The sequence below is a fragment of the Lytechinus variegatus genome, chromosome 7 (genome assembly GCF_018143015.1).
Source record: "Lytechinus variegatus isolate NC3 chromosome 7, Lvar_3.0, whole genome shotgun sequence".
Lineage (NCBI taxonomy): Eukaryota > Metazoa > Echinodermata > Echinoidea > Temnopleuroida > Toxopneustidae > Lytechinus > Lytechinus variegatus.
In genome coordinates this window covers 3,978,414-4,005,272 of record NC_054746.1, presented here as the reverse complement: position 1 = coordinate 4,005,272, position 26,859 = coordinate 3,978,414, and the positions used below count along the sequence as shown (strand labels likewise).

Below are 26,859 nucleotides of genomic sequence, written 5' to 3'. Positions count from 1 at the left end.
TCATCATCATCATCATCACCATCATCATCACCATCATCATCACCATCATCATCATCATCATCACCACCATCATCACCATTACCACCATCATCATCATCGCCACCACCACCACCACTATCGTATTGTATTATTACTATATCAGCTTACAGACTAAACAATTTGCTTTCACTTATTGATTTTATCTCAAATGTTTTATATCATCGTGAAGTTTGTCATGTGGCTGGCATCCAATTTTAAAATGATGGTTTCGTAATGTCGTCGTTTAGACATGAATGCCCTAATGAAGTTCCACTTGATGTGTCAACATTTCATGTTCTCGCCCTCCCTCTGATCCTTTCCTCAAGGATTCGATACAAATTCATGACTCTTTCTGGGATCCCCATGCATTTCTCTTTATTTATCTCCAGTTTACAAACCTCCAGCCCCCTCCACCATTTCCCTCCATCCTCCACCCCACCCCTCTCTGTTTAGCCCTCACAGGCTTCTCCACGAATTCCCTCTTTCTGTTCCGGTTGGCGTAACGCGCTCACGTGCGTTTTTTCTATGGACCTACAACAAATCTTTTGAATGGTAGCCAAAACACCGCCAAAGTGTACATCCAACCTATATACACACACACTCATACAACGTAGGTGTATTTTGGTTCCGTAGCAGACGACGATCTTCGATCGTGACCAGACGAACCTGTCTCGCTTGGGGAACCCAGGACGGATAGAGACAAGCAGCTATTACCACCCAACTCCTCCCAGCACCGGTATAAAAGACTTCCACTTCACCAGGCATCACTGCATTCTAAAGCCAAGAAATGCTGAGACACGCTGGTGATGGTGCTTGAAGAGTGGATTGGATGTATTCATCCCAGCTAACGTATTTAGGAACGGTCTTCAATTTACCTTATTGGATTTCAAATTAATCACCGTCTTATGAACACCTTTTTGAAGATCATTGGCATGATATGATGTCATCAGTCTGAAAGCTGTCTTCTGAGCATGATCCGTATTCATCAATATTTTGGAAGCGCTAATCAGTTTCAAAATGAATAAGAATCGTGACAAAACTGTCTAATGTTTGACTGTATTTTCATCTTCTACCTGGTAGAATAAATCTAAAATTCCTAAGAAATCATTCCAAACCAACACTTGTCCTGGAGTCTTTCAGCTAAGTCATTGAGGTAAATGTTGCAACTTGGTTTAGTCCATGACTGAATAACCATTAATGACAACTGCCGCAGTTTCAGCGTATAGCTATATGTGCATATATTTAGTCCATGATTGAATTATCACTCATGGAATTTTTCACAGCCGTAGTGTAAATATCTACAGCTTTTTAACTTATCAATTTTTCAAATTTAAACTGTAGTGACGGTAAGAAAAAACAGCAAACCATGTTTTCAGCAATCAGTACGCCATGCACACGATGCCTGTTGGCGTCATGGCTTGGCTTAGCAGTTCTTTCCCTGACTTTCGACGGTCTCGGTGCCGGTGGACAATGTAAGTTTGATCTCCAGGAGTATCAGGAAAGGCGGATCGCTGCCATCAAGGGGCAAATACTCAGCAAACTTGGTCTTACTGCCCTACCAACAGATGACGGCCCAGAGGAGGTTGATAAACGAACAATGGATTTATATAATCTAACGGTGTCGCTGCTTGAGGAGAAATATCAAAATGAGAAGCAACAATGTCAAGGGTTAGCAGGATCCAGTGATGACTATTTCGCGCAATTGCCCATCTTATACGGCATAGTGGAAACTGACATTGAAAAGGGTGAGTCGTTTCAATTTCACTTGATCCATGCCCTAGCATTACTCAAACGCATATATTTCTAGTATCATGAACAGAGACAAAAGTTTTCAAAATCAAAGTTAGTCTTCGTCTAGAGTACGTTATTTGAATATTAATATCATGGATAGCGTTATCATCCAACCCGATGTTATCATTCTTTTGTTAATTCTTTGGATTTAAAGTTTACTCAGACTTGTTTGAACATCCTTCTTTGCAATACGTACTTTTTGCTTGATCAAAGGTCATGATGAATTTATGTATGATTTGAAGCGAATCATTCATAGGCCGACTAATAAAACAGACTAGTACATGAGCAACTTCGTATGTTTTAAATTGTTTCTTAAGTCAAGAGTGAAATTGTGTTAGGCGTTGGTGCTATTGTCGACATCGTGACAGAAGCATTGAGTGACGATTAAAGGAAAATCTGACAAATTCTTCAGAATATATTTATACTGATGAGATGGACAACTTGTATATTTAAATGATCATGATGGTCATTTTTATTCGTCCGGTGTGATGAAAATTTTGCCCATTCTAAAGTAATTGCTGCTTATTTTTTTTGTTTAACCTAAGTTACTGGACAATATGCTTCCCGCGTGGGGTAAAATTCTGCCCCAAATTGGTTGGACACATATAATTACCCTCGTGGTGGTAAAACGTTTACCCAATTTTTTTTTACACTGTGTATTCAGCACATTTAACTTTTGCTTTATGTTTTCATAGCTTAGGTGATTCTGATCAAGAATCTGCAAATATTTGAGATGATAATACGAGTATTAATCAGCCTAAGTGCACAATAATCCACAGAGAGAAAGTGAGAGCGGATGAAGGGGGAGGGTGCTCGAATCAAAAAGGCGTTTCAGTTCATTGTCTCCATGCTCTTGCCTGTGATCTTGGTGATAGGTTTTCATGGACCTGACTTGATAATATCACAAATCCAAATGGAAGAAAGCGCAAGTAAAAGGGGGATGAGATTAGAGTAAAGATGAGATTATCCTCACAATAGCTGATAATTTGATTAGGAAACATCATTGAGGGCTTCCTTAAATCCCTATTAATGGATGAATAGATGATTAATGAAGTTAATGAAGTGGATAATCGAAGCGCGAGCCCTACCATTGATCCGTCCATAAACAGGTAAAGGCAATGATAAAAGCTTTTCTAGATTATATTGAAAGCCATAAAGAGTTTCAAGTTGTGTGAGGATCTATTCTAAAAACGGACTCGGCCAAGCAAGTCAGTGCTCCCGCCCATTTTGGTCACACTGTACATACTTGTAATTTACTCCACTGAAATCAGTGAAGCTTGTGTGGGTTGCTGTGTATTGACGGATACTGGCATTTATGAATGAACTTGTAGAGGAGGAGGATTTCAGTTATTGTTGGGTAAACATACCGAATCATCGGAAATGGGTTGAAAACAGGTTGGGGTGATTCTTTTCAGAGTTCATTATACGTACTTCACATGGAGAAAAACGTATTAAACCATACTAGTATTTTTATTAAATTTTCCTTGGAATAAAATACTACAGTCCTTTTCTTGATTCATTCAGATCTAGGAAGATATTTTGTATTCATGATTCTATTGGAATTGGCTCAATGAGACAACAATCATTATAGCTTGCAAAACATTTATACAATTTAAAAGCGAATTTACTCAACGGCGTGTGATTATGTTTTCCTATTAACGTTTTTTAATGATCAATCATTAAACAGTTAAAGTGATTGGTTAATACTAGTTTGACTTTAAAAAATCTGAGCTAGAAGGTCACACTTGTCACCTGTGTCTGTGATATGTTACGAAAATGAAGCCCAGAAAAAAAATTGCGTTCGAAAATAATTATTTAGTGCTTCAAAAATTGAAATATAAAGTGACCGGAAGCACCATCTTAATTTCATCCCATACACTTGTGTGTACTATTTAGGTGTCTATAAGACGCCTATTTATAAAATCGGGGTTTGCCTTGTAGTTTTAGCTTTTCATTCTCAATAATATTGGTTGTTTTCAGGGTTTATTAGTTTTAATACATGTACTTGTACACATGTTTCATCTTGGTTTGAGATTTTTTTTAAATCGGCTGCTCACAAAGTTAAACAATACCTTTAACGAGATTGTTGGCTAAACCTTCTTTCTCAAGCTTCAAAGGAGAATCGAGAATGAAACACACAAATTCAATCGGGATGTTGCCCTACATGATAACGTATACCTCTAGAACTATTTTGCGCGAATGATATTAAGTTAGTGATTGAAAAAAGAAGTAATTTGGAAATGAACATTGCAAACCTGAAAAGGGAAAGAAATCAAGATTGTGATGTAAGGAGGAGGAGGGGAAATTCCATCTGTCCATCTCTTCTAATCTATGAGTGATGTGGGATTTACAATGCATCTTTGGAATGTGATTGGATGATGTCTAGACACCATGATGCCTCCCTTGAACATTCATATATATATAGATATATATTTATTTATTTATAAATATAAAGAAGAAAGAATCACTCACGTGATCAGATAAAGGGGGAATGACAGGACTGCGGCGATACTATTGATGAATATCAATGGAGGAACCATTAAGGAAGAATACAAGGTGTTACTGTTACACACAAAATCATTTTCACGAGTAAATTAGAACTTTTGAACAGTGTGAATTACTTATTAACATTGTCTACTATGTGAACACACTTTCTGAAACCATAATACATTAATTTTGTCGGGATTTTTTTTTCATTTATTGGTCAACAAATCTTACGTTTTGAATATTCTAGTATCAGAAGGTTGTTGTTGGTAATGTGAAAAGACAGATGCCTGTTAACTCTAAAAATCCTCGAATCTTTTCTTCCACAAAATGACAAGACTTATATAGCTAAATACTTTAAAGAAAATGACAAAGAACATATTTTTGATCCGCCTGTCATGGTAATAGATCTACTATAATAGATGCAATTACTGCTTTATTGCATCCTATCTTGGACATTCAGTGGATTAATATAAAAGACCAGTCGTTTCAAGAGAATAATTGGACCATAATGGGGGTAAAAATACGGAGGAAGAACCCGATAATTGGGGGTTACATTAGGTCATCGTCTTCATATCAATAGGATAGCTGAGATTTGAAATCAAATTCAGTGAAATTACGTCTTTAAAACGAGAAAACATGAGTCAGGGCAGCGACTTGAGGCGACCGCACACCTTACGATTGGTCTGCGACCAGATTTTAGAAAAAAAAATAAAGTAGAATTTGATGCTAACATTGAGACTTGGAATATCTTACTGTGCAATGTTCTAAATCATTGTACGAATACCTATGTTCAAATCTGTGACTATGCTATCATCATTCATAGAATAAAAGCGAATTTAATATCTAGTTGTAATGACGTCATAGCAGTTGTACGATTGGCTACGATTTAAAAAATAGTTTGGCTTTTACTCCGAAATAAAGGCTTGCAGTCTTTCAAAATGGTTATGTTAGTATTCTTTCAGTCAATTAAACCTCAAATAAAATTGTATGTTCCATTCACACTTATTTTTCAGAAAATTAGTAAAATGCGATTTGTTCCAAAATCGGATCGGAAACAGTCGTAAGGTGTGCTTTGGCCTTTATTATTAGCAACGGACGGAGAAGCAAGAGATGTCATCATGGTCATGTTAATAAAGATCATGAATTCATGATGAAATAAAACTGATTAAGTACAGCGGGCAGGAATGCAGATAGCCTAGGCCTATGGTGATAAAAATATATTTTAAACAATTTGATGGATCTATATCATCACATTCCGTCTGCGTTTGTTGCATGGTTCACGTTGTTACGGGGATCAACAAAAAAAGGCGTCTCGGGCATATTGTAATTTTGTGTTGATTCTTGGTAAACATAACGATGAAGCCACGTGATTTTCTTGCTTTACTTTCATCTACAATGATTCTACAGAACAAGGTTTAGTACATGTCGAATGTCAGTGGGTGCGCTTCATTCTGTTTCATGTAAAACAAATACTTCTTGAAAAAACCTGTGGATTGACTTTGGTCAATACTAAAGGCCTGGTCACAACGCCCGAGCGTTGTTGGAGCGGTCGTGGAGCGGAGAAAAAAAAATCATCACCGCTCGCTACCGTTTACCATTTTCGATTTCGATTTTTTTTATTTTAGATTTTTTTCCCCAATTTGTGAGCGAAATTCGACCCTCTCTCCCTACCGCTCCACGACCGCTCCAACAACGCTCGGGCGGTGTGACCAGGCCTTTACAGTATACTGTCTCAGAAAGAACGCTTTGAAATAGCAAACATAATTATACGACGGTTGTCAACCATCGGAATAATAACAGACGCCATGGATATAATCATGTCATGTATGCCATCTCTTCCAAAACAATTGTTGATCATATCTACTAACCAGATTAAAACCTCTTCACAAATATTAGCTAGCTAGACCCAAATCCGATTAGACGGGCCACAATAATAGGGAGTAGTGGTTTCTTCTTTATGCTTAAAGGAAACCATAACCCAAGAAGAGAATCAATCTGATTGGAAAGAGTAAAATTAGAGGAACAATTTAAAAAAGTTTCATCAGAATCGGTTAAGAAATAAGCGAGTAATGGACATTTAAAAAGTCTTGTACTTTCTATGGGGATCCTCAAATTGGCAAACGTGCTTCAAATTGGCTGATTTTGTGGACTACTCTCCATTTGTTTTGTACACAAATTTTCAAATGTTCCTCTTTATTTTACATATTTCACATAATCTCCTCCTGACCTTGACATAATATGTTGTGCTCAGAAGGAGGCAAGATGCAATTTGAAAGATGAGGAAAATCTGACAATTTGCTTCTCTTCTTGGGTTTTGGTTTCCTTTAATAGGTTATCATTGAGATGGGTTTCAATGAAACACCGATGCGATACAAGATTAGAGTGAATAATTCATCATGTCTCAAACCGACAAAATTAAATTGATTTTTTATATTCAGATTTCTTTAAACTATGTATTCTCTCTTCAACCTAAAATTTAAATTTATATGTTTTATGATCGAGTCATCAATGTCAAATCTATAGATAAGACCACAAGGGATCCATATCTTCATTTATTTCTTAGAATGAAATAATATGTGGGAGACGTACTTTTATAGACAATAATAATGCCATGATATAAATTTCATATAATTCAAGAATGATTGATATCCAGGAACGGGTATTAAAACTCGATTGCAAGGTGTTCATGCCTTTTACGCGGAATATAAAATAAAGAAACCGCAATTAAGGGCTTTGTACACAGTCTGGTTGTACTACAAATGTGTATTTTTTTTTCTCGAGTGGAATTGAAATCCTGTCGTTGAGTGTTATTACAAGCAAATTATAAATACACTCAGTCGGGGTCCACTATAGATTCCATCACAGTTCCGAGTCTTTTTTATGTTAAACTTCTGGCAAATACGGGAGTCCTTATCCTTAGAGCAGTTCCAAAGTTCACTATGTGCTATTTCCCACATTACTGTATCCGAATTTTGCCTTACATTTTTTAGGTGGAGGTTTGAATATCTAGAGACGTTTTAGAATATTTATTAGTCTCATTTTTATCACATTTCATCTCCCCCCTCTCTCATCTCTCCCATCTATTGATTTAAATGTTTTGATAAGATACGATACCCTGGAAATTGTTTCATTTTTTTTTCAATTGTGATGAACGTTGAGGGGTGTTTTTTTTGGAATTCAAATCTGTTTCTTGAGCCCCTTTAAACTATTTTATGCAGTCACGATGCAAGCATGCAGTAAGCGATACCATGGAGCTAGGTCCATAGCGATACCTATATAGGTACTTTGTCTTGGATGCATCAATAAATCTTCTTATCTCCTTGATGATATGTCATATTTTATGATCGTGCCAGCTGTCTGACTTTGCCCTCTTCATCGACCTATTCACACTCGGGGTTTCATCTTATTCCCATAGAAGCACATCCCCAAAGCTTTCAAGGAAAAGAAGAGTTCTGGAACTTCAGCCATACTCTGACCCGACACCAATAGACCTATATTATTTTAAAAGGGAAACTGATAAGTTTTCAGTGTATTTCAAACGGTCGAAGTTCTTTTTCAGTAGATGCTGTCTGAACTATCGAGCTGATTTTCTCTGAATTTTCGACAGGTTTGACATTTACCAAGGATTTAGGTTGGTTAATAAAAGTTTTTTATACTGAGCTTTCTACATTTCGATCGTTGAACCTACCACTCGCCTTCGCCTTATTTGTCCATTGTGTTTAACCATGAAATGTGGCATACTTCTATGTAGAAATTTTTAAAAGAAGAATAGGAGGCAAAATGTAGGCCTACATATCTCTTTTCGTCCACAAGTAAATTGTTGAAACCCCGATCTATTTGTAATGCGATAACTGGTTTAAAACGCACCGATAACAATCACGAAAGTAATATATTTTCATTTGATACGCCACGTAATAAAGCATTTGAATCGAAACCTATGCCTTCGCGCCCCCTCAACCTTCCCGTCCGGATCACCTCGTAAAAGAGGTTAAAAGTATGAAAAATGACAACGGTATTCTCCATCTATCATCGTGTTACTACCACGCTCCTTAAAGACTTTTATCTCCCTCTTACCTTATCACAACAACATCAATCGCTGGCTGAAATCTCCAATGAAATATGACCCGTCATGAACAATTGGGACGTATATGGGTGCCATGTCTATATGAACAATAAAATGTTATTCTGGAAAAAAATGTATACACTATAGAATATTCACATCTAAACCAGGTCAGATACAAATCGTGAATAATAATGAAGAATCGAACAAATTCGAAGTAGGATAACGAATTTAAAGTTGAACGTAGTAATAATCAAGCCAGAATTCATTTGTGCCGCACTCAACCCTGACGGGAGGAGGATTCATTGACAGATCTCAGCAGGGTCCCGTAACACAAAGGTTATGGATTAATCGTACGCTTCATTTTCAGGATTTATTGTACATTGTAGTCAATGGAATCAATCGTAGGAAATTGTTGTACGATCATTGCTAAGCTTTGTGTTACGGACACCAGGTACCCGATGCATAAAACCTTTTACCTGAGAAAACTCAGGTTGTTTTTACCGGAGTTTTAGCCCTGTGTTTAAGTCAATGGCAGAAATCAGACTAACCTTAGTTTTCAGTTTTTACCAGAGTTTTCTCAGGTAAAAAGTTTTATGCAACAGGCCCAGGTTAAAAGCTTGTATAATATTGTGTTTCATAAATAATCAGGAATAAGTATTGTCAAATCGTTGTTGCAGTTATAATTAATATCATTATTATTATCATTATCATTATTATTATTATCATTAACATTATTATTATTATTACTACTACTACTACTACTACTACTACTACTACTACTACTACTACTACTACTACTACTACTACTACTACTACTACTACTATTACTACTACTACTTTTTTATTATTATAATTATTATTATTATCACCATCATCATTATTATTATTATCTTCTAGGGCTGTAATCACGTGGCCATTAAACAACAAACTTGCCTCCTTAATTAATTCGAATTAATTGGTTGCAAAATATGTGGATATATTCAATCTTTGAAATAATATTTATGTTTTAAAAACGAATGACATTGTGATGTTGAAGTTCTCATTAAATAAATATTTACAAATCAGTTAGTCATATATTTTATGCGGTTGGCAACGCAGTGTCACATTTTCCTCTTCAAACCAACTAATATAGTTTCAATTGCTTATCGGACAAAGTTCACCTGTTGGAGGAAATCATTCTATTTCATAAAACAACATTCTGCAAAGTGCGCACTTTCAAATGGCCTTTGAATTCACACAGAATGTTTTGAAAATAAAAACAACATTTGTAGAACATTCTCAACTTCATGCACAACATTAAAAAGTATATTCTATTATTTTGTAGACACTTAGGCGTATACATTATCCGATAAAAAGGTACAATGACCCCAAATCGTTAATATTATAAAAATTTTCGTTAGCATAATTTGCAGGTTTCGCATTCAAGGTATCGAAAAAAAAATTGATGTACAATATTGTGATTTAGTTAAAATTATTGATTAAACTATGATAATTACATTATTTGGGGATAACCTCGATTAGCATCTTGCTATTATGTTAGCTCCGATTACCAAATGTTTTTGTAGATATGATGTACTATTATCATGTAATTGTAACTGACAGTGAGATTTTGGTAATAAATTCATTTAAACTTTATTATGCTTTTACTTCTGATTATATTTTCTAAATCTCTATAATGCTAGAAGGAAATCATTAACATAGTTAAGTAGTGATATGTCTCCGGCACCCTTTCACTCCATTTTTTTTTGGGGGGGTCACCTTATTGTTGTCCACATTCGCGCGACCACGGGTTTACCCCCCTCCCCCCACGGTGAAATACCCTCTTTATCTATATTTTCCCATGTTCTTATGTCATTTTATTTTGATTGTAATCCTTTATGTTTGGACTTGAAATCCATAAAAAATAAACTTGAAACTTTAGAAATGAGAAAAATCAACATTCACTTCCTTTTTTTTTGGGGGGGGGGGGGGGGTGCAGTTTGATATATTTTTTACTCACATGTGCATATCGGTCCTCGACCATGCTTCAAACACTACCGCGTTTTAAACATTTACGCGTTTTTCTGTTCTCGTAAGTAAGATGGTATGTATCTCTGTGATTTGATAGTCGAGTGCCCCCTCCTCACTGGAGTTCGATCCCCCTTTCTCTCATATTTATCTATAGAAACCAGAGTGATTACCTCTTTGATATTGACCCACACACGTTCACCTGTTGCTCCCATTTTCTATTGGTAGAACGGATGCTACGTCAACAAAGACACATGACCCTAAACTCAACCCCAAAGGGAATGCAATGTCAATAATTGTCATTATATTTCTATTTATATATCAATGTTTTTTGTGACTTACAAGGAGACACCGCCACTTAGGGTGGGTGTGAAATTATTTTCGTAACCTCATCAATTCATCACGATTGAAATATCCAGTCAATGGTATCCGCTTTCATTTTTTTATGCAAAATATATTTTCATTGCAATATATCTCGCATGCCCCCCCCCCCTCGAAAAACACACACCTCAGTTTGTAAAGGTTCTAAAGGCTCTTGGTCTATATTATTTAACGAAATATATTATCACTGTGTGAGAAAAAAAATCATATATATAGTTTCAAAATGAAAAAATATTGGTGCATTATGGAAGTTGAAATGTGTGTTAATATTGGTGAATGTAACCCGACTGTATTCTATTTTATGAAATATCTCGTTGGTATGAGAGGTAGAAGATTGGCAGATCATCGATATTAATGTTTCTTTCCCCGGTGTCTTTCTCACCAACTGGGCGTTTACCTCAGGTAGGAAAGAAAAAAACACTTCTGGTTTCTTTAGCAGACAGGAAGGACCACTGTCTACTCACACGTGACATCATACTTTCACTGGAATAAAAATGTTTTTCCCTAGACTAACAAAAAATAACGGTATGTTTCAAGGTCGGTTTATCTGAAGGACTATTCGAGGCGTCAACTCGGTTTCCGGTTCCAAGTTTGAGAAATGTTTAGACAAGATGACGATAACCGTTTCCGTCTCAGTTTTTCTGCTTAATAGTCTCATTCAAAATGTATCGTTGTTATTGCAAATTATTCAATTTGAGTTAAATACCGTTAATGAAATCTTTCCTCATGTTATGAAAAGATTGTATGATATTGCAGTGAAATATAAACCAAATTAGGTTGTATTCTCAATGACTGAAGCATGTGTTGTATGTAAACGTCTCTCCCTGTTGCATAGATACAGGCTATATATATGTTACATTACATACATTGGAAAACAGACCATTCCTCGGATAGGACGTTAAATGGAGCCCCTGTGTTGAGGAGAGTCACTACCTTTGGACGTTAAGAACCCACTGCACTATTCGTATGATAAGAGTAGGGGGAACCTCCTGCACTCCCCCAACATGCCCAATCAGTTATCGGGACGAGAGAACAGGGCCCCGTCTTACAAAGAGTTACGATTGATCCGATCAATCTCAATTATGGAAATACATCAATGACAATTTTTTTCTGTAGGAAATTTGCTCAATGTCCTTTGAAAGCAAAGAGGAGCATAATGAAGAAAAGTCAAGAAAAACAGTAAATGTATGAACATACGTCATTTCTCGAAAATGTTTGGAACAAACAATCATTCAGATGTTGATGGTGCTGGCTTTCCATAGTTGATATTGGTTGGATCAATCGGAACTCTTTGTAAGACGGGCCCTTGGTGATTCAGTTCGCTTTTCGCCTCTCAGGCACAGGTGACGTCAAATATTAATAATTACAAAAATGAATGAATAAAGAATAACATGAGACGGAAGACGAACACTTCACGCATTAATGGGCAAGACGAGTTTGAAATTTATATGTCAAAACCAGGTTAGGGAAAAAATGGGACAAGATTGGTTCGAGATACGTTGACCGTGCTTATTCGACGATTGGCTTATTAGCATTTCTTTTGCATTCTTTGTTAGATTCTCACTCAAATGAGAGTGTATTCAGATTCACACGTGAGTTTCTGCGCAAATCGTTTCTGACATAATTTGTAACATGCTATGCGTGAGCGATTTGCTTAGCTGTTGGTTTTCGAATTCGAGATGAGATTCCACTCTTGCCAGTAGTATCAAATTCATAGTAAAAACATATTTCATAATTGTGAAATCTACCTCTGAAAACGTGCTTCCTCCTTTGTGGGATGTATACCAAGATACTGTACAGGAGTTCTTTGCATGATCAGCGTGTTATTGTTCAAAGAAAATAATCACTTTGGATTATCCGGGGGATTATCAAAGAATTGAATCATATAACTTCCCTTGCACAAATTTCAAACCTAACTGTGTTCAAATGGGCACCTGTTGGTGTCATAAGTTATTGGTATATGATATTTTGCGAGGTTACAAAAGTCGGGTATAAAAAAAGAAAAAGTTACCGGGGAAGTTACACGCAATACTGACACGCACCTTGAGGAGTATGAAGGGATGCACAAAGGGTAAAGAAAGTTACTCTCCACAGTGCAGATGATCCTATGAATTTTGGTAATGTATATAGCTTGCATGTGTACTTTACTTATGACAGGTTAGATGAAATTACAATAAAATAGTCAAGAAAGTGCCTTTCTCTCCCTCTCTTTTTTTTGGGGGGGATGGGGGTTAAAGACGAATTTGCTCAAAGTGATGCAATGAATAAATTAAATATTTAAGACAAGTTGATAAAATTCGTACCACGCCCCCCTGAAAACGCCACTCTTAGTTTATTTCAGTAGATAATACATGCTGGTGGTATAGTGTGTCTATCGCATTGAATGTTTTGACGAAGGACGACAAACATCACAAAGTAACGATATATTTTATTGAATAATGAATGGAATATATTGAATAAATTGGAAACCTTACCATGTATATGGCAAGGCTAATCAAGTGATTAATGCAGGTTTTTATTCCATACTCTCCCCGAATCCCATGAAATGACATTACATATATACCTAGTCAATCATGAAGTTAGTTCCCCATGACAGAACGACCGAGTTTCGTTTCTTTAATGCTGAAGGAAAATTAAATCTCTGATTCCTCAAGGAGAGAGTGTACTTTGAAGGTTCTTTTATGATTGCTAAGGGAATATCATCAATAATTGAATTGAGATGAATGGAACGAAAAAAAAAACAACGAACATGTTATTAGGGGTATCCATTCCATGATATTAAAGTATTAAGTTTATCAATCTCAAATGAATGCAAAACCGATGGGTTATTCGGAAGAATTTGAACCTTGAATTAAGGCACACGATGGCAATCTGTACAATTTACGAACTCGCAAAATACATTTGCAATTTTCAGGGTTTTCAGCATAGTTTATCAATTTGTAGCTTGTCCTGGATAATAAAGTGTGTTTATGATCACTAACCATTAACTTATCCAGCTTTCAGATACAAAATAAAACATGTACAGGGTTGTGTTGTTAGATATATAATCTATATGAAGTTTCTGTAAGTTGTTCTATTTCCACTAGGTGGGGGGGGGGGCAAAGCCCCCTCCCTCTTCCATGCACATACAAAATGATAGGGTGCATTTCCATGTAGCACCACCCCTTCACTTTTGTTTGAATTATACGTTTTTTGTTCAATGATTCCCACAAAAAATAATAATTGAAATGAAATAATACAAAGGCGTATATGCCTTCATAGACAATCACAAAGCGGTGGCATGCATGCTGCAGGGAAAGCAAAGCTAATTTATATTCAGGCAATTTAGGATACAAACTTTGTCACATTGGTATGTATCATGATGCAAGGCACGCTAAACGAGTTTGAAAGCACACAAGTGTTTGAGTGTATTGATTTGACATTGGTGATTTGTTTACAGTGTGAGATATCATACATCGCACTTGTTACCAAGCGAACAATACGAACGAATAATATTTATATGACAGCCTTGTATTTATACCATATCCAGTTGTTTTTATTAAAGTTACATAGAGCGTTAAGAAAGAGAAGACAATTTGCCACCTATCCAATCCCCAAAGATAATTTTCAAAAAGAAAAAGGGAGCATGGGCACTGAGCAAAACTACACCTCGTACGCCTCAGTTTAAAAGAGAGGGATCATGGCGTATCTTTGCCCTTTGACAGTACGTAAGTTAGATACAAAATATCTGCTCACAAATGAAATTACAGTTGCTAAAATCTGCTACCTTTCACTGTCCTTTAGCACGTATGATCAAATTAACAAATTGATCTGTTTGTTTAATGCGACCTGATTGCTCATGATTTAATGGTCACAAATTACTAAATAAAATATTATCTTTTCTAAAAGATATCATGAGCTTTAAGTTTTGTTGGGAGCATGGACGTTTGGGGGTCTTCTTTTCCAAATTAAGGGCACCAAGCATGCCAAGTGAATGAAGGTTAGCCAAACTGTCATAATAAAATTTGGTAGAAAAGTCCCTGAAGTAGTTCTTGTTACTTCTTACGAATTAACGATTAACTATCATATGTCATTTTGTATCAGATAGGCCTATACTTAAAATGATAATTTGAAGAGAAATAATGTTCCGCCTAAAATCTCCGAACGTAACCGAATTCTGTCGAAGTCAATCTAAAATTCGTATCCAGGTTTGCAGGTGAGATCAAAATGCAGACGATAAAACGTACGTTTGGCGGCAAAGGAGCATTTTCGCTCGTGAAGATATTTCATCTGTATAAGTTGTGGGTTAGGTTCACTGCCCCTTGATACGTGAGAAGTATGATTTTAAATAAAAACGTTCTTTATTACATCAAGAGGGTGTTTACAACAAATGACATCCTTCTCATGTTGCTTGCTTTCTTTCTAAATTTCGAATTAACTTTTTTCCCCAAGTCAACCAATCATTCCGAATCATTACAAGGGAGAAATATAACACCTCGGCTGAAAAAAAAATCAAACAAACTGACATCGTACAGAAATACCACAAGCGATATTTCTCATTTCAGGAGTAAATTTTTAAAATGAAAATAGGCAATTTTAGTCAGTAAATGAGATAAACTCGGCGAAAGTGCTTGAGGGTAAATGGGGGAGGAATCTAGGGAATCATTTTTCTCGAATAAACCCACCCAAGTAATATATTTTGCTCAGTCAGTCAGTGGCAAAGCAATGGGGATTGTATTACCTAGGGAGCACAAACACTTGTGAAACTGTAGTATTATTGATTAGGCATCCGAACACAATGTGACAGGAGCAATGAATGCTGAAGAAACGTGACTGAGTCTAAAATGCACACAGGGGCGTACCCAGTGCCCTTTGAGGGGGTTTGGATGTTTAAAAGGGGGTTAAATACAGTATAGCACTTAGTTAAGGTCAGTATGAGATCAAATTCTTTAAACCTCAAAGAGCTATGAAATCTTGTAATTTCAGCGATATGTATTGCATTCAACTCGAGGTAAGTTTTAGGCCGAGTAAACATGAACAGTCTTGACTGATGACGATGAGGTCAATGTTAACATATTTCTGATAATTATTGTAATATTTTGCTAGATGCAAAACGGAATTCTTTCAGACAAGTCATGAACAAACGAAAATGGACAATATTTTTTTCTAAAGGAAGGATAGTTGCTTGTGAAGTTGGACAACTTGATGGATCGTTTGTTGAACCAGTTATCGCCCACGGATAACAGGGGAGAGTGGAGAGGTCTAGTGACCGCCCTTGAACGATCGTAACACTTCCTAAGAATACGTTAGTCAAGGATTATCCAGGAAATTCATAACAAAAACAACAACAAATATATATAGGCCTAAAAATCAATGTAGGCCCCTACAAGCGACGCAGATGGTAAAAGCACGATTTGGGACTCGCGGGCTACTTTTTTTTTTCTTAATTTAGTTTTTACTGAACTCAGCACTTCATTCGTTATCAAGTTATGCTGATGAGACCACCCCCATAAAAATACAAGCCAAAAACGTCCTTTGATGTATGTTGTGAGATGTGTACGCTGTTGGAGATTGGTGTAAATAGGCCTATGTCAGCTTCACTTGCCGCATCATATTCTATAAACCAAGTTATTTTAACACTCAGTGTTTCAGCAACAGTTCCTTAAGTTTATTTCATGTTTTTTCATTGTTTGAAACTTAACTCATCACAATAATGTAGGCTATAATGCAATGGTCAGAATGACTTCAAGAGGACGCAATATGCCCGCGCAATCTCTTGTTCGGTGTTTCACTGATGGGGACAATAGGGGTGCAATGCTCGTGAATTTGACTCTTAAAAAGAGTGAGGGAATGCACGACACCATAATTTTGATTCAAACAGGTGTAATGTCTCTAGGGAGAACCATGATAGATGAAGGCCCTGAGGCTCGACCGTGTCCTCGTTAGGTACACGCCGCCTTCACAACAGCCCCCGTATGGGCTCCCCTTTCACTCATAAGACATTTCAGCATTTTTAATGTTTAGCGTATAGCTGCTGGAATGACGCTTCGAAAATGCTCAGCAGTAAACATTCAGTCGGATATTAACAAATATTGCAGTGAAATATAATCCATATCTTAAAAACTACGATGAATAAACATAAAGCACCCACCCCACATAAGAAGAGTGAAATAACATAAAGGTGAACGCATCGAGGATACTTTGAAATGGTCAAAGCCTAAACAGGGACCATATTAAAAAAAATAAACATAAAAAACATAGTGGACTATGTGAATAAGTAATTTACACTGTTCAAAAGCTCCAATTTACTCGTGAAAATGGTTTTAGTGTGTTGTGAACAGTAACACCCTAGGGAGCCTGTTGCACAAAACTTTTTACCTGAGAAAACTCTGGTAAAAACTGAAAACTAAGGTTAGTCTTATTTCTGCCATTGACTGTAACACATGCAGGGCCAAAACTCCGGTAAAAACAACCCGAGATTTCTCAGGTAAAAAGTTTTATGCAAAGGGCCCCTTGTATATTCTTCCTTAATGGTTCCTCCATTGATATTAATCAATAGTATCGCCTCAGTCCTATACCATTCTCCCTATTATTATATATTTACACAAGTCCTGAGCTTTTAGGATTGTAAATTTCATTTTATACATTGATGTAGTCTATTTTCTTGTTGTAAGCGTTTTGGGCCATTTAAGGAAAACGAATAGCGAGAAGAAGACTTTACGGTCGTGGAATCAAAATATGATTTATTTTGATATAGTTTTATTTCCGTGAAATCTTTGGCGGGTTTGGGCCCACGCGGAAACTTTCTTGGCTTCATGATGTTCTTCTCCTTTCTTTGGAATGGAAAGCAGTGATTCTTTCTTTAAATGTGGCAAATTCCGGAGACAATATCCGGAGACAGAACACGGGCAAACTTTCAGTTATGAATGAACCATTACAATGTTTCTTCCGGTTATTAAAGTCACACAAAATTAAATCCCAAAACTAAAACAGTTAAATGTGTTGATTCTAGACTGTAACTCGCTAAAACAACAACAAAATGATTCTAGATCATTACAATTATTATGAAGTATGTTTTGCTGAGATGTTGTTGTTTTGATTCCCGATTTCCTCTAAAATAATTTACTTAGATGGCTCGGTCACAAATACCATTAAGAACTGCTACGAACACCGCACGCGAAGATTTTTTAAAGACTATTTCGTAAATCTTAAGAATGCCGTATATACGAAACCCGTATTTTCAGACCTTTCGTAAGTTCGCAGCTTGGTCGGTGGTCTTTCCAAGATTTTCTAACGTCGTACAAAAACCCTCTCTTCGTGTGGCGGCCTTATGTATCGTAAGAACATCGTACTAACCATTCAAATTTTTGTAGGATCGAGAGCCACTTGAATTCTTACGATGATCGTCAGAACACCTTAGGTTGTTCATAAAGGGCTCTCACAGCGTTCGTAAGAACACCTGACGACCGAAAATTCGTATGGCGCTCTTACGAACAACTCTTGTAAGGCGTTGTTTGTAAGGCGTTTACATGAAGGCGACAGTATAAGACCACAGAGACGGGTTAGTGGCTAGATGTAGATATTCATTATTGGATGATATTATGTACGGAAAATGGAAGTCGCTATACAGGATTTGCCTTGGCAAAGCACGTGTCTAAATGAATGATAGTTGTGACGTCACAGATGACGTAGATAGCGTATCTATGACATCATGACATAACCACCATTGACATTGGTTTAAAGATGTGGTAAAAAGACCTAGGATTTCCGAAAACCGCATTAATTACATTTCATTAATGTTTGTTTGTTGTTTAACATTGAAAGTCATATTTCTTTTAGTTGCAGTTTCCGATCACCTAGTGTGTCATGTGTGTATAGGCTTACTATTTACAGATTTAATGAAATGTCAGAGGATGGCACAAGATGTGTCAAAAAAAAAATCTCCTTAAAAACGAAAAGCATGCTGGCTCTAACTGGAATCATTATTTATCCAACACTTATAATGTATTTTTTCCGCCCCCAAAAAATAGAAATACTATCTTATATCATAAGTTTGTCGATATTATCGAAATTTCAATTTAGAATTTAGAACGTGTTACCAGCAGTCACAGCTGCATAGAATAGTTAATGCTCAGATTTTGTTCCTATAAATGTGATGAAACCTGAGGATTGTTTCACGAGAGTTTTGTCCGTGAATTTTTAACCGACAGATGTTATAAGCTACTGTAAATCCTTGTATCTGATTGGTTCAGAGCAACTTAGTCAGTGAAAAACCACTGACAGAACCCTTCGTGAATTGCTCCTCAGTTCTTGTGTATCTTAGGACGATCAAGAGGATTCTTTCATCAAGTACACGGACAATTACTTTGTAACCGACGCATAGAGCAGCAAAAACAAGCCTTTTCTCAAATTGCTCTGCTTTCTACGGGAATTTCAACAGCCTTGTTCTAAATCGACCCCAAACTCCCAAGTTCATCGAATTGAATTTCTTGAGAAAACAGACCGAAATGCACGCCAGATGTTCCATGGTTTCTAACAGGCATGGTCTCCAGATTCCTATGTCGCTGCGTATGCTCAATTTCATCCCGTTTCTGAGTAGGACTTATATTGTCAGATAATCGCAGATGAATTCTCAGTGATGAAAAAAAATTGGATCAAAATGGTTTTATTTTTTACAATTTGAAACACATTTTGCTGAAAATGTATGGATAGAAAATATGTCCTTAAAATTATATTTATCAGAAGTTTGAATTCATTAATGTCCTGGCACATTGCAAGGTCTTAAACGGAATAAATGCTGTTACCATTCCCCTTCACTTTTGTTTCATTTTTTTTCATAGATCGTATCATTTTGAAAATTGTATTTGATTTGTTTTTTACCTGCCTTTTTTATCGTTTTTAAATTTGGTGTTTGCTAAACATTTTTTTAAAGCTCTTGATCGTCCAAAAGTTCAATCATGATACGTGATAGTTGGCACGTCCGTAAAACAATAATCAACAATACATATAATCATTAATGCTCTGCACTTTCCAGGTATTGACTTTCCATACTACAAGAAATGGTGCAATGTTAAATCAAATATGCCTGGGATACGGCAGTGACGAATGAGGGCATACAACTGCACATCCCATAATGATGGATAAACACATGTCTTATCTTGCATTACAGGTGAAAATATCACCCCTAAAGTAATATCCACCAGTAATCATATAGCATTTCATACTCATATACACTTGGGGTATACGGTAGCACTTGATATACACCCGAATGCTGGTCATCATCAAGAACTATCACCGGGTTGTGAGACGGCGCCGCGATCCATTCCATTGGAATTCGACTATTGCATTCTCATGCCGCGGTGCAAGAGTTCAAGTTATGTAGCGTGCGATATACCAAGGAGCTTGGATATACCCTGAACCAGCCAGGGATAACTTATTCTGTACGTGAGGGAATTATTTCTAATGGTCACCTTTTTTCAAAAGATTATTTTTTAAAAACTTAAATAAAAAGTAATATTGATAATTAGAATAAAAGGAAAATATTAATCTATCATAATGGCATAAATTGAACATTTCGTGAGACGTTAGTGCGTAGGCATTCATGACTATTAAAGATATTATTGAGAATGGCAAGATACAGAATGTGTTCCCGACGATGAGGCATGGCATTCACTATTCACATGCTTGACTGTTCCATCAATGATAATCACGGTAAAGCCCATTATAATCTTGTTAAAATGAACTTAATTAGATAGAGATTATCTGAGATCTAACCGCATAATGATAGTCAGAGAGATTCTGGGGGCTGTTTCATAAAGCTGGTCGTAAGTGAAGTGCGACTTTAAGAACGGCTGCTGAACCCTTCTTGCGCGCTAAACCATCGCCAATTCAATGTACCATTTACCACAAGAAAGGATCACCAGTCGTTCTTAAAGTCGCTCTTAACTAACGAACCGCTTTATGAAACACCCACCTGGAACTCAAAATATATTTCATAGAACGATGCAATAATAAACAACATAATATAGTCCAATACAAAGGCTACTTGAGTTACAGTCGTTCCGATGAAACCGCCTCCAAAACTATCGATGGTATGTCATTGGTTATAACGTGATCGGTTTGGAGACGGTTTCACCAATGAGACTGTGCTGTCGATATAGCATGTCGTCGATCTTTGAAAGGATAGGGGTGTGAACAAGATATACGAGATAACGTGTGTTATAACACGTCGCCATCATCCGCCATTCTCTGTGATCTATATCAGATATGGACCTAATGATCCATCATAGCCTATGGGTTGTGTATTGCCATCAAGAGTATTCCCAACCTGGACAGTATAGCTAGCTGATCGGTTTGCAAGCCTTTGGGAAATCTCCTCATGAAGCGCACAATTAAATATCCAGAGATCAGCTACACAATAATTTACATACTTTTTTTTCCAAGAAAAAAAAACCCTCGAAGGGTGCAGCCTTTCTTGTGGTAAATGACATCCTCACCATTAAATGTCCATCGCTGATTATTTAGCGCGTATAGAATCACCAGTCGTTATTAACATGATTAAAGTCGCCCTAAACTTAAAGGACAAGTAAACCCCACCAAAAACTTGAATTGAATAAAAAGAGAAAAATCCAACAAGCATAACACTGAACATTCCATCAAAATCGGATGTAAAATAAGAAAGTTATTACATTTTAAAGTTTCGATTAATTTCACAAAACAGTTATATGCACATCCCAGTCGGTATGCAAGTGAGGGAAGTGATGACATTACTCACTCACTATTTCTTTTGTATTTTATTATATGAAATATAAAATATTACAATTTTCTCATCTTTGTCTGTGAAACAAACTTCTATTTCTACCTGAACATGTTGAATTACCATTGCTTATAACATTTTATGGTTCAGTTAAGTTGGTCCTTATTGTCAAATCTTCAAAAATTGAAATAATGTATAGTTCGAACAATAAAAAACAAAAGAAATAGTGAGCGAGGGACATCATCGATTCTCTCATTTTCATGTGACTAAATTGTGCATATAACTTTTTTGTGAAAAGTAAGTGAAAATTGAGGAATTGACTTCATGGCTGTGTTACGTTACCTAACATGCACAGACGCAGAAGGGATTACTTGCTGGTAGAATGCGACACCCGGGGGGGGGGGGCACTTCCATTCACGAGTGGATACCATGCGCGACCATGGGGTCTCGAAAAGCACCCTAAACACGTAATTTCCATATTCTGAAAATGCACCCCTTAACAAGTATTGGTGTGTGAAACCCTACCTTTAATAAGTATTGGAAACAAAACGATACTCTAGGCAAATATTCTCTGATATGAACCCCTAAACAAGAACATGAATGTTTTATTGTTACGGGTCCTTCGGTCGTCGGCTTTACCTTATTTGGTTTAGTACGACCCCACCTTCTACATCTCGCTCAAATTGGACTCTAAACACGAAGTGTTGGGGCAAAAACGGCATCCTTTATAAAACATTTTAAACACGTAATTTTCCTATCGAAATAGATACCCTTTTTTCATTATTTTTGTGTTTTTGACACCCTTATCACGTTACGTACGTAACGTACCCTATCGTGAAAAAGACATCCTTTTTACGTGTTTTTTTGGTCGCGCATGGTATCCACTCGTCAATGTAAGTGGCCCCCCCCCCGGGATGCGACAACATCTTGATTTAGACGATGGTCATTGAACTCTCTTAATGAATTTAACAACTCACATGTGGAATATGTCATTTAATTTAGACCTCTGTCGTAAATCACCAAAAAGTCGTTTTATTATAATGATTAATGCGGGGGCATTGAACCCCCTAGATGATCCATAATAATCTTATACCGACCAATATCATTACCGCTCGTTATTGTAATCCCTCGGTCGTTTCTTGCTGTCTGGCTATCCAGGTCTTTGACTGCCCGCCGTTTATTAATCGAAGGTTACACGGAATGGTTGGAGCAGAGTCGCACCTTGGTATTGTTAGTGCCAAACCGCCCAATTTCACATTTCGTTTAGTTTTCTGAAAGGCTGAAAGTCGCCATTTTTATACTGAATGCATTAAAATTGCTTGCGCGCTGGGGATTGCATTCTGCCAGAATAGGAAACATGTTACCAAACTTTCGGCTTGACAGTCCTTTCTCCTTCCTGATCGAGATGAATCGTACAGGAGCACTGTAACTTATATTAACGGGGTGGGTGGCTTCAAAAGAAGAATAAAGGCACATTCAGGGGCGGCGGAGTGAAGTTGAAAGGGGGGGGGGGGGTACTGTGCCCCCGGCCCTCAGGATTGCCCCCTGGGCACATTCAGTGGGTTGAAACAAGCAGATGCGATGCTATGTCAGTTGTAAGGTATACTTGAAGCCTCCAAACCAATTAGTGATTACCAAAGAATAACCATTCAACGTACCCGAATATGTATTTATCCTTAGTCATACTATTTATTTTTGAGCTTTGGGATTTTTTTTATATAAATCCAATTCAAAATGCATGAAATATGATTGAAAATTATACATGATATAAAAAGAAAGGGTTAACGCATGATTTTATAAGGCTTAATTTAATTTCTAATTATTTTTTAATTTCGTTTCCTTTCTCTTTATCAATAGATATTGGAAATTATGCAACAGTCAAGAAACTTTCCAAGTTTTTCCGATTCGACCTCACGTCTTTCGAAGACGACAGTCAAGGGGACGAAGTGTCCGAGGCCGAGTTTAGACTTTACCAGGTTCCTAATGAAATGAAGGATACTGAACAGCAAATCGACCTTTTTCAACTCATACCATCATATAACAGTACAGAGGAACCGACCAGGAGATTTTTGACAAGTTGGACTGTATCAACCACCAGAGAAGGATGGCTCGCTCATGACGTCACTGATGTCGTCAGAGAATGGGTAGCTGACCCAGGTGAGTCCATCTCATTCAATATTTGATTTCAAAGAAAGTTATTTTGGATGACCGACTCCAAATAATATCTTTATTCAACGTTTCTAAAAATACATAGTTCAATAAAAAATAAAATGCATTTAAATATGATTATACAACAACCAATTAATGGAGCACAAAGTCTGAATACATTTTTCATTTCACATTTCATTTATTTTCCATTTCAACAATCATTTATAATAATTTTTGTTACATGCATCTTGATATAATTTTAATCAATAAAACAAGGAAACTTTATATTATAATAATCAAAAACCATGTATCAGGTCGGAAACGGGTGAAGCTGCTAAAAAGCAAAGCTTGCAGAATACAGCCTCCTATTACATATTCGTATGAACAATGTAAACAAAACACAAATACAACATTGGAGAAATTTGAGCATGAATCAAGTTGAATGTATGGTTTAAAAAAAAGAAAGAAAGAAATAGAAAATGAAAAAAAAAGCGAGATCAATGGTTTTGAGATTCTTGCCCCGGCTCTCACAGCGAATATCACAGATCAACAGGAAAAAAAAAATCATAAGTCACGGTATAGTGCTGAGTAAAACAATTTGAAAAAAATATAATGTATGAGTGATGGAGAGTAAAAAAAACACTAACGAGTAACTTGGAGAAACTTTTTAAACTTGAATTGAAAAGAATTTAGGCTTGGGGAATCTTTGACAGTACTGTTAAGAGTGCTTGGCAAGTGTAATTTCCAGACGTGAATATACGATACAAATATTGCTTTTTATAAAGTGTCGCTATATAGACATCTTCGGTGTAAAAATTGAAAAATAAATTAACTGACGAGATTTGTCAGATATGTTTAGTAAAAATATTTTTTCAACAATTTAAGGATGAACAAAGTATATGCGACCGCAGATTTGTTAAAAAATATGTACATTTTTGTTTGCTGATTTTTTTGGGGGAAAATATCGCTACTCGAATAATTATACCGTATTCTCAAAAACTCCCTTGATAGTCAGTATATACCAATTTGTTGTCAACATGATAAGGGGGCGTAATATAAATATCTCAGCAAATGAAGAGAAGTAAAAAAAAATATTCATTTACCAAGTTTATTAAAAGAGAGAATGGTCTGTTGGGTTGTGTTTTCAACATGTTCAAAGAACCTTCTGTCACATTAGTGACTCACTTTCGTCAATGGGGAAAATTATGAGATATGGAAATTCATAGGTTAGTAGGCCTACCCCTAACACACAAACAAACCCGTAAATCTCCATCTTTCTTTGAACGATTAAATCTCCCGTGATTGCAACGGAGAAAATATTCGATAAACATGACTGAAATTTGCCAGGTTGCACACTATACTATAGTCAATGTTTCAAAAACTAATATGTTCATGAAATAAAGACAAAGGTGCACGGCCAAAGTTCACCATCTTCGATCCTTCGATAGTTAATACAAGTAGTACATTAATGGTAATCATCGTTTGATATTTTTCTACTTTCCGCTTTCCAATTATGTTTCCTTTCTTGGGCATGCCTGATTTCTCGTCTTATGCAAATTTGTCAGTGTTATTCGACATATTTACTTTGAATCTGTAAATGTGCAATGTCTGAGGAAAAAAAAGGTGTGCAATTGGCGCGAGTCTTCAGATCATCTCTCGGTGTAGGTCCATGGTATCTCGAACGCCTGTATTTTTGTTTACAAAACCATTTGCAACATTTAACCATGGACATGATGGAGCTAAGCTCCATGATATAACACAGAATGCGATTAAAGGGATTCGGTGACAGAGAGAAGGAGGGGAGAGGGCAGGGTCAATGGTCATAATGTTTGTCTGACGATGGCGCGACGCTGATTGGTGGATGCCCAGGGGACCACGTGGTCTTGGATCATGACCAAGTCATGCACGCCACGGCTGCTTGAGTAATTGGTCTGTTTATATCAGTCTGTGTCACAGACTGGCAGCAATCCGCGTTCATTACTCATCTTGCTATTTGTGACGACACCGATTTCTGATGACAGCTACGTGTCTAGATCGCGATTGGCATGTACACATGGACTCGCAAGGAAACCGGGCAATGAATGGGGGATCGGAGAAGGCATCGATTGAATGAAAAGATGTGGCACATGCAGACTTGGACAAGGATCGCAAGGATCTACTCCCTTCGGGTCATCATCGGATGGAAGGGGTCATCGGGAAGTCCGCTTTCTCTGAACCATGAATATTGTGATTTGAATATCTAGCGGTGATATAAATTCTCTGTCAAGTGTAACTATTACTTTTTTACACATGAAAACGAGGCAAATAATTTCATATCTTATAATGGTTAAGCGCACGGGTTCAAGTCGACAAATTTGGAGTAAAAAACAACAACAACCAATGAGCAAAGTTAATAAAAAGACCGCTATTCTGATGGAAGAAACTTGGAGAGCCCGACCCCCATCATGCTCCTATACGAGCTCCTTACATCTTCTGTCAGTCTAAAATTAGAAACATTCTTGATTCTTTGGGAGGTCTTTGGTCTGCCACTTCCTTTAGTCTGGTATGTGATAATGAATCGGTGACGGATGATCAGGGGATAACCCCTCCCACAATTACCTGATGGTGACATGATTATTGAGGGGCTTCCAGCGAGGAGGGAAGGGTGGGGGGGGGGGGGTCTCACCATCAACATCAAATCATTCTCCATTATTATATATCTGTGGTCACAAATTGATGGTTGCCAAGCCACAATGAGATGACGGCAGGTGAATCAGACAGATTAAAGATGATTCCATCACCTCTCTCAGTTTCATATCATCATAGGAGGTTGTGAGATCCGTGTCGTATTCATGATTTTAAAGGAATTCGATATTATCAATCCATGATAGGAAGAAAATGTGACAATTATTTTTTTGATGAAACTGCTATCCCTCTTTGTCTAGTCAGTCAACTAATTAACAATGAACGAGAAATGCATATTTGCTTCCATCCGCATACACAAAAACAAATGCAACAACTTCACAAGCCTTCCTCATCATAAATGGCCGTCGACATGTCCTCTCCTATACGTGTGTAACTTCATGAAACCAAGAAATAAAGACAATTGCCCTAGTTATACACCCTGTAGCACCGCTATTCCCGCAAACTCCCCTTGGCCGTGAGAAAATTATTGTGCACTGTAGGGATTCTACAGTGCTTCTCTGGATACAGTTATCGAAACACGCGATTCCTTCGCTGCTGTTCCGGC

General features: G+C 36.9%; 1 protein-coding gene across 1 annotated transcript in view; it reads left to right on the top strand.

Moving 5' to 3' along the window:
- Nucleotides 1–566: 566 nt before the first annotated feature.
- The window catches only part of LOC121418241 (transforming growth factor beta-2 proprotein-like), a 38,574-nt gene continuing 12,281 nt past the window's right edge, over nucleotides 567–26,859 (top strand). Inside the window, exons 1-2 of the mRNA XM_041611995.1 lie at nucleotides 567–1,763; nucleotides 23,340–23,639. Of these exons, the coding sequence (XP_041467929.1) occupies nucleotides 1,385–1,763; nucleotides 23,340–23,639 (679 nt within the window). The 5' untranslated portion in view covers nucleotides 567–1,384. The remainder of the gene's footprint in view (nucleotides 1,764–23,339; nucleotides 23,640–26,859) is intronic.